The 10,141-nt window shown below is 32.7% G+C and overlaps 1 protein-coding gene across 2 annotated transcripts in view; it reads right to left on the bottom strand.

Moving 5' to 3' along the window:
- Positions 1-390: 390 nt before the first annotated feature.
- The window catches only part of PI15 (peptidase inhibitor 15), a 30,495-nt gene continuing 20,744 nt past the window's right edge, over positions 391-10,141 (bottom strand). For both annotated transcript variants that reach the window (XM_032758457.1, XM_032758456.2), the window contains exons 5-6: positions 9,953-10,068; positions 391-6,300 (exon numbers count right to left, since the gene is read on the bottom strand). In XM_032758457.1, coding sequence (XP_032614348.1) covers positions 6,165-6,300; positions 9,953-10,068 — 252 coding nt within the window. In that variant the 3' untranslated portion in view covers positions 391-6,164. The remainder of the gene's footprint in view (positions 6,301-9,952; positions 10,069-10,141) is intronic.

Here is a 10,141-nt window from a genome sequence, read left to right as displayed (position 1 = left end):
TAGAAGGGCTGAGAAGCCCTCTAGGAAGAAACAAAAAATATTCATGATCAACTGCGGCAATTTTCCTTAGTCAGAACTTCTTGATGTTGTTCTGTTGCTCTCCCTCCATGGAAATATCCTTTATAATGATACCTCAAAATATTTTGGGGGATTTAGTGGCAAAAGAAGGAAAGCAGGAGGGCAGAAAATAGAAAAGGGAAGGAAGAAAGAAAAATAGAGAAGTTGGTGTTCAGTGATGCATTAAAGATACAATCACTGTTGCTTTAGAAAAGTGATTTATCTCTCATCAAAACTGGTAGATGGTCCAACAGGCCAGTTCATCTAGTGTCTAATCTACTTTAAAACTATGAAAAAAAGGAAACAATTAGATATACTTCAAAAACAACACAATTAATTATACACTTTTATTGAAAGAAAAAACAATACAATTGACTTTAAAAAGCTACATTTGTTATAGTTCATAAGGACAGAGGTTTACACAGGTTTTATATATGTACACACTCACAACACTATATCACAACATCAGAGGCACCTTTTTTGCCACAGCATTAGGTAATGAATAAAACTTCTCCAAATTAATCTGTTTAAAAAATATCTAAAATGATACAGTATATTTGAGGATTATATAAATATGTGAGACATATTTAGATATTTTTAAAAAATAGTGTTTATATATACGCATCACAATCATCTCTAATTCTCAAAATACTATGGTACCAAAATTCTGCTTGTCAAATAAAATACAAGATGCTGCAATATGTATCCAAGCACCAGCTTAGCACAGTATTTAATTCTCCCCCAAACTAAAAGACTGCTAACAGGTACAAACTGAACTGAATATTTCAAACAACCATTGAAATAATTTAAGCCCTCCAATTTTTTTTTTTTTCATTAGCTGATTGTTTTTAGAGAAAAAAGAGGGAGCTAAACCACTTAGATTAATGTTGCTCTGTGTGATAGAATCAATCCTAGGGCTCAGAGAAGAATATTCCTAGGCACTGGGGAAGGTGCGGGGAATAATTAAGTCCATTTTATATATACTACAGGTTGGGGTTTTGCATGTGATTTAGTTCATAGAAAAGGTTCTACTGCTTTAAAATAAGTTTGAAAATATCAATTTGGAAAGTGCTTCAAGGTAAATCTTCCTTGATTATGCTAACATAATTTAAGAAATCTGCCAAAACAGATTACAAAAGAGATTACACCCAGTCAATTATATATCTAAACTGAAAGTTTAGAGTATTATCTATAATAGTTACACGTGATATAATCCGAAGCTTTTACATACATTTTTAAATCTAGAAGGACTTTGAATGGAATAATACATTAGTTCAATAATATGACCAAATAACATTGTCAAATGATAGACCAATAATTAAAGGTGGAGAAATAATAATTTTATATATGAAATTGATTATTTTTCTATATATTTTTCTCTTATGAACTCTGCTAAATAAAAATAAATGATCACTTCTGAAAGTGAGACAATTATAACTCTGTTAATTAATTGTAATTCTAATTGTATTTATAAAACTAACTAAATTTAAAAATATATTTTACCAATACCTAATTCAGGAAAAAAAACGCACTTTAATAAGTGCCTCAGAACTGGAAAATCATGGAAAACATTATTAGGAAAGTGGGTGCCAGAATATATTAACTCTCTTTTCCTCTTAGATACATGTTAATATTATCAAACATTTTAGGAAATATATGAGAATTCTAATCTTGCACAACAAATTTTTATGGAACAGAAATGGCTTTTGCTGTAGGTCAAGTAGCCATTAAGAATTTGTCTTCATAACCACCAGAGGGCGCCAGTGCCTGCAACATTATTAGCTGCAGAAGTACTCTAACCAGTTTAGGTGGTTTTTGACTTTGGACATTGTCAAGCTATAAAAAGATTTTAAAAAGAAAATCAATAACTCCCAAAGAAATATATTTACACTCTGCAACATATAAATAATTTTGGACCGTTGAATTAAAACAACAGAGTTAACTTGCCTATTTTTGGTAAAGATTAATTTAACATAGGATTTTATTGATATTTCTGAATCAGGAATCGAATGGATAACACTAAATTTAACAATGAATAAAAGGAGCATTACTAAAGCCATCAACACTAACAGTTCATTTAGCACCATATATTTAGCACCAGAATAGATACTGACAGTTCACACTGAATAAAAAAACTTTAATTGCTAAGAAACTTCAAAACTTATAGCAAGGATATGTGGTAATTGTAATGTGTTTTCAGCACCATTAATCAGTGAAGTGTTAAACCTTCTAAGTTTTTGACTGATCTCCCATAAGTCAAATTTAAACAATAACATAATTTAAAAAATTATTTTGCATGGTTCAAATGATTGGATGTGATTATATGTTTCACCAGCATAAATAACCACAAATTTTTATGAAACATAAAAGCAAAGATAATGTTAGACATTAAGACAAATGTAACTTTATTCTCCCTAAACACTTTGGTAGGTAAGAGCTTCCATCTATGTCAACTTTTGCATCCTTCGATACTGCAGAGCCTGGGTATATGGCTACACAGGAAGAACCTACACCAAAGTCTAAGCATTATTTTTCCTTCACAGACCCATTCAAATTGTATGTTTAGCTTGTGCATGTATTTCATAAGCATGGCATCAACACAAAATACTTAAGCTGGCTTAAATATGTATTAGATTTAATTATGCAGATAAGTTGGTTTCACACAGGTACATATTATGAGAAAAATTTATATTGTTTCAATTCAAATATTCTGTGTAAATTGAACTTACCCTAGTGTTTGGTCAACTCTGTGCTAAAGCTGCATGGAACTTTCAAATGAATGTTTTCATAAGCTTTTCAAATGAATGTTATGGCGCTGCCAAATGAAATTTGTAGGGCAACTCTGCTGAGTGATGGGCCACAGGAGGGATGATGCTTAGACAATGGAACAGAAGCAATAACAATAATAACAATAATGGCTTCCTCCACATTTTTTGAGCAAACTTATCTATCATAACCAGAAACATTAAGACTGTGCTTACACAACTCACAGATAATTCTATAATGAAATCCATCAGTTTAATTCTAAAATTAGAATTTTTCAGTCTTTTGATGATATGGAAGCCCCAAAACCTGTATTGTGAGAGTATTAAAATTTTTCTACTGGTCATACAAAAAAAATCAACACCAAGAGAAGATCGATGCTGTGGAATATGTATGCCAATTACTTTTTTTTTGAATGACACCTTTCCACATGAAAACCTTAATACTGACAATTTAAAGCTGCTTTTATAAAATAGCTTATACCCAGACCCTTTCTGCCTCTGGCAATTACAGTAAGAAATAGCTATCCTAGCACCATTGTTGCATGCTGTGAAAAATATGGCAGGCTGTGTTGATACTAGCAAACTTTCATTTGCTTTAGCCTGGAAAATAAAATATTTTACATGGCCAGTTTATATTATTAACTTTAAAAAATAGAATTAGAATAAAAAATATACCCGTTATATTTTCAGCTGAGTTGTTAAATTATAAATAAATTTGTAGTTTTTTTCATGGTTTGGAAAGGACTATTGCCTAAGTGTGTAGACTCTAGTCTTAATCTGATATATTTGATGATTTATCTGGATTTTTGATATAATCAAAACTTTCTATTTAAGACATTTTTGTCTTAAGCATGGAAAGATGGGATTTCTGTAAATTGTTGCCATTTTTGGCTTTTTAGTTAATTCTAAAAATCCATTCATATAAGCATTTATTAAACATTTATTATGTTACAGCCACCATTTAAGAAGCTGAGATAAATACAAAGAATTAAACAGAGTTCCTGCCAAAGAGGGGCTCATGAAAAATTTAACTTAATCTCAAATAAGTGTTTTATATTATTAATGATAATTTTAATATTCATAAATTTTTATTGATCTGGTAAATTTACCTTCATAAGAACCCCTGTGAAATATGTAGCATATATTATTCTTCCTTAGAACTGAAAAGTGAACTCACAGAAGCAATTCAGCAACAAAATTGGAACTTAGTGTAGCCATCTTCTGTTTAATAGTACTTATTGCTGTTCCAGCAGAATGAATATAGTAAAATCGAAGAAGGAAAAACTTTCTAGATAAATCAAGCCAATATTCCATGAATAAGCTTCCCTTTCAATTGTTTAGATATATTAGAAAAAAGTTGGATTAAGACCTAAATAATGTAATTACTTTTATTCTCCATTTTAATCTCCAAAAATATTTATTTTTTGTAGTGTCTACATATGTGCCCACAAAGACAGAGCAGTATGATATCAAAGCATTTGGTCACCATATTCAATTTATAAGGATAATTGGGCTAGTCATTCATTAACAAGTAGACTCAATCTCCAGGTGGTGAGTTTCTTTACCATTGAATGGATTTAACGATCTGTCATCTTTCAAAGTATCCAAATGTGTATAAGAAACTGCAAATGTTTATGGAATTTTAAACAAGTAGCTTCCCTCTGTTATTTGCACTCTGGAACTAACCATATTTAATTGTTCTGTAAATCTATGGGAGCATTACACAACCTGAATAAAACACACACACACGTACTTGAAATGCAATATGTTAAATGTCCAGACCAAGATGTTGTATTCCCCTCTCTGAAAGAGATTTCATGATAGGAAAATGTTGCATTTCCAAACTACATGAGTAAAATTTTCACAGTGACTTTGAATGGATTTCCATAATCAAACTCAATGAAGAACTGAAAATGTTTCTTCTACAGAAACACAGAAATAAAGTTGGTAACTAGCCCTTAGAAAAGCATCTGAAGAAGGCTACTTTAACAAAATCATGACTGTGTGTGGTGTGCACGAAGGATCTTTCGTACAATACTCAAAGACCCAAGATGATAAGTAGATTGATTCAACGACAAGATAAACAACAAAGAGATGGAGGTGTCCTCAGCACCTCCACATCTCTTTTTGGAATCCTTTGTCTCCTGCTGAGAGGCCTCAAGTTGTACTAGACCCTAAGGATAGCCCATTCTGAAGCTCTCCATCTGGTAGTTAGGTGCAATTACACTTTTCATACCTGTCCACTAAATTTTATTTCTCTTAGACTTCATTAGTTTTCTAAGGGTCTTACTTTCTGTTTTCCAAAATCACAGCTGTACGATCTGCTCCAGAAATCTTGGCATTTGTTAATTCTTCCCTTTCCCTTCTCATTCCGAGCACTGTAACTAAATTTCCATGAGAAGCAGAAGCCTTATGTATATATTGCACAGCATGTCTTATTACTTGCTCCACCTACAGGTAAATAGTGCTGTGTCTGCTTCCTTCAAAAATAATTTTATAGCAAAATCATTAGTCTGCATTATTTCCTGACTACTTTTGTGAGCTTCCTGAGGGCAGGAACCATGTCTAATTATCTCTGCATTATTAGAACATAACTAGCAGAGTGCCTTGCATGTAGTAAGCACTCAACTCATGATGACTGATTGAATAAAATGAGACTAAGCGGAAGGCATATTTGAGAACTTTTATAAGATATAAGTTGGCATTATCCTTTGGCAGACTCAAATAAGAAAAAATATCTCCAGGGTGAAATTCATGGTTGCTTAATTGAATTATTATTTCCAGATATCATTAAGTGTTATTTTACAAATTATCATTTTGTGGGTATTATAGAAATGGGTGTTAAGAAGTCCCATCACCTCATATATAATTGAGAATAGTTTTTTAAAAATTTCCCTCAAGTTGACTACTGAATCATATTATCATCTACGTGTTACATCACATATTATATGTTTGTGTGCATATATAACTCCATACACATACATATGTATATGTATACATACACACACTTACAGGTCAAATATATATTTATTCCTTAGGAACATAATGATATAATTCCTTTGGAATGTAAGTTTTAGGATTGGATGCATCAACTATGTCATCATTACATATACAATATCTTAATTTAGGCTTAGAGGTCAGAAAATAGAAAATGATGTTTCAAATATCTCAAAGGATTAAACAAACATGCTAGACAAACACTAACTTACACAAAGGAATACTAAGAGGAAAACAAGATTAGCACAAAATATGTATAATATGTGCAAAATTCAATATATATATATATATATACACATGCCCATGTTCCCAGAAATCATTATATTTCCCGGAGGAAAGGTAAACTTATTTAAACCAGTACAGGTAGTTTGACGTAACTCCTGGAAAACACAGATTGTCAGTACAAGATCCCCCATAACTTGGAGGACAAGATGAACATGGTACCCCTACTTTATATGGTGCTTCTCCAATCCAATTGCCCCTAGAAGGGAAAACAAAAAAGATAGCATTAGTGCAACCCACCCATTTTTTAAAAGTAGATTGTCCTGAAGCCATATGTTCATATGTATTGACATGTGATGATCTGTTTGAGAAGTTGCTTTAGAAAGTCACTGAAAGTTATAATCATTTCTTATTTCAATAGTAACTTATTCTGTATATCTTGCTTTTAAAATCTATTCTGAGTATTATATAAAAAATTAGCCGGGCGTGGTGGCAGGCGCCTGTAGTCCCAGCTGCTGGGGAGGCTGAGGCAGAAGAATGACGTGAACCCAGGAGGTGGAGCTTGCAGTGAGCTGAGATGGCACCACTGCACTCCAGCCTGGGCGACAGAGCGAGACTCCGTCTCTCTCTCTCTCTCTCTCTCTCTCTATATATATATATATATAAAATATATATATTTATGTGTATTTATATATTCTGAGTATTGTTGATGCTATGTTAATTTACAGATAAGAAGTGAATGCCTACAACGCCTGATGACACAGAGCCCTGGGACAACAGGGTCATTCCACTCAAATCTCTCTCCTTCTACAGCAGATTTCTGGAGCACATACTCAGGCCATATTCCCTTAAACTTACCCCTTTTAAACTCATAGTAATGCTCATCTGAGGATGATTTAAAAAAACAAACTAGTATTTTCTGGGAGGCTTAAAAATAATGAAACGAGTAACAAGTTATCATATACACAAAATAAAAGGACAGTTATTATGATAAACAAGTTATCATAAATAAAAGGAGATTTGCTTCTGTAAAGTATTTTAGTTTCCCAATCTTCATAAAATGAGATGTGAAAAACTTCATATATGGTATAATGGTATAAACCAATATACCATTATTCTCATAAGAGAATAATGTCTCTCAAGAACAATGAAAGGTGATTTCAAAAGTTTTATTTCATATGCAAATTCATAGCTACTAATTGTTTTAAATTAGTGCTATTAGATTTTTGATAATACTGAACCCATTTAATTGAATTACTTTGTGTTGTCAATATGTCTCCTTCACTGTGTTGATGGCGATTATCATAATAATAAACCAAAATCTCCACTTCACAGAGTTAAAAACTTCCATGATGCCATACTGTTATTTTGCTCTTTTAATTATAAAGGAGAAGTTAATAAATGTGTTTTCAGTAGCGTGGTGATAAGTAACTAGAATACTAAGAAATAGCAATATAGACAGCAATGTGAAGACAGTTGAATGGTCGGGAGAAAATTTGGTTATCGGTGGTAAAAAGTCAGGGTTGAAGATAAGACAACAATAGGTAAGAGGTTAAAATGTGAAACAGGTGGTCCTCATCTTCCTGAAGACCCAACTAAGATCAAGCAGTGACTCATAAAGTACATCTATAAGATATGAAAATATCTTGATCAACCATTCAGTTAAAAATTCAGACTTTTAATTACAAAATATCTACACAGGAAAATCTATCTTTAAAATGAAAAACTTTTATTCATATTACAAAATGAGATGGGATTTTAAGACTGCCCACTTTTATTAAATTTATTCTACACTATACTCAAGGATAAGCTTCCTCTTGCATAATTTTGATACCATCACAGGCTTGCTCAGAAAGGTTCAAGAGGGACCCATTATCTTATGAGTGTGGCTCGCTCTCTTATCCTAATCCTGTACCATTCATAATCTTATTTCCCTCTCTCTCTCTATATATATATTTTTTGAGACAGAGTTTCACTCTTGGTGCCCAGGCTGGAGTGCAATGGAGAGATCTCAGCTCACTGCAACATCCACCAGCCAGGCTCAAGCGATTCTCTTGCCTCAGCCCCCTGAGTAGCTGGGATTACAGATATGCACCACCACACCAAGCTAATTTTGTATTTTTAGTAGAAACAGGGTTTTGCCATGTTGGTCAGGCTGGTCTTGAACTCCTGACCTCAAGTGATCTACCCGCCTCAGCCTCCCAAGGTGCTGGGATTACAGGAGTGAGCCATCGCACCAGGCCCTCCATCTATGCATTTACCCAAAGTTATAAAAGCATATGGGCCAAGCTAATGCTATCTTAATTTAATCTTTTTGCTGATTTGTTTTACACACATTTTTGGAGCACATATTTTTAGAAACAGAAACTTGGAAATAAAATTGTATTGTAAGTAAAATTATTACATATTTTATATTATAAACTTTTACATAAATCTCAGATTTTATTGAATAGAGGATAATTATATTCAAAGCAGTGAATCAGCCAATTTATACACTTATACTATTCATTCTTTTATTTTATGCTATTCTAACTAAATTATTTCTCTTTCTCTCTCTCTTTCACTTCTCTCTCTCCCTCCTTCCATTCCTCCTCCTCCTCTCTCTCTCTTTCTCTCTCTCCCTCTCTTTTTCCCACTGAATAACAGTTAGACTTGACATAATTTCATATTAGGTTTGGAAGAATTATATTCAGCTACCAATCAGGATTTTAAAACCTTCTTCATTACTTAGTTTTCAGAAAAATTGTTCTGTATTACAACTGAAATGTAGCATGTTAATGTAATATCTTAATCTCTTGGACCTATAAAGCAATAATATATCTCACTGACAATATTAGAAAATTATAACTATGGGCCAAAAATGAATAGTTACATAAATGAAACAAAAATCTCTTAGACTATTTGGTTACTAATTGGCCTATTTATGTCAGTGAGAAAGGGTAAAGTCTTCATAGGAAAACGCAATGTGTAAAACTAAAATTTTCATACAAATGTACAATTTTAATGCTTTTTTTAATAATGCAGACACAGTCTACTTTCCAAATCTTCCCATTCTAATAATGATGAAGAGGGGAGCATAGGGAGAATCACTATTTTTCTGACTTTGTAAAAACACTGCCACTGGCATACTACCACATAAATGAGTAATGCAGTTATTTGTGAAACATTTTCTCATTCCCTCCCCATGCTGGAATAGCTGGAGAAAATCTTTGTTTGAGACTTACTTTGGAAGACACCAAGAGTGTCATAAATCCTTTGCACATTTTGGTATTTATTCCAAATGGGAACAGAATTGTGTATAAATATTGGAACATTTTATCATCCAAAGAGTTATTGTAATCAAGAGGCATTTTACCAAATGCTGATAAATGTTTATCCTCATAAATAATGTTCACAAATATGGCTATATCTTACAATGTTTGATTAATTTCCATAATCCATTTTGTATGCCCTAGGATGAAATTATGAATTTTTAAAATCTAAAAAATAAGAGAAAGAAGAAGGAATTGACTTCCAATGCTTTGCTAAAAAGGTAAGCCAACATTTTTGTACTGATAGATGAGAATATCAAGGAAGATTCTTTCTTGATTTATTTTATATAGCTATTTAAAACTTGTGTGGCACAGTGTTTATTTTACAATTGCCATAATTAAAACATATGGTAAGGAGAATTTAGTGAGCCCTACCATTTCAAATTGCTTTGCCTACAATTTTGGACTAGAATCCCTGTCTTTGTGAAAAGTAACCTTTCAGTTAATCTTTTTTCAGAAATATTGGAAGGATGGTGGATTTGAGGATTAGAGGCCATTATAGCTAAGCCTTACTCACTTATCTGTCACAGATAACTATCAGCCTAGGGATATTTAATGCCTTTAAAGGATCCAGGAAATAGAATCCAACCTGGTACTTACTTTGGGGCATAGTTGCATACCAAGTAAACTGCACGTCGCCAGACAGATCCCCAAACATTCATGTTTTGGCAAGTATGAATTGCGCATCCTATCCGATTGGAAGTGGCCCAAACCATCTGTGAAAAAAACCAATATACTATTACAGAAGTCAGAGCTAAGACAATGCATGTCCACCAAAATAGCACTAGC

Source organism: Hylobates moloch, unplaced genomic scaffold (assembly GCF_009828535.3).
Source record: "Hylobates moloch isolate HMO894 unplaced genomic scaffold, HMol_V3 SCAFFOLD_9, whole genome shotgun sequence".
NCBI classification, from domain to species: domain Eukaryota; kingdom Metazoa; phylum Chordata; class Mammalia; order Primates; family Hylobatidae; genus Hylobates; species Hylobates moloch.
The sequence above is the reverse complement of the archived record's forward strand: the minus strand, read 5'-3'. Positions and strand labels throughout refer to the sequence as shown.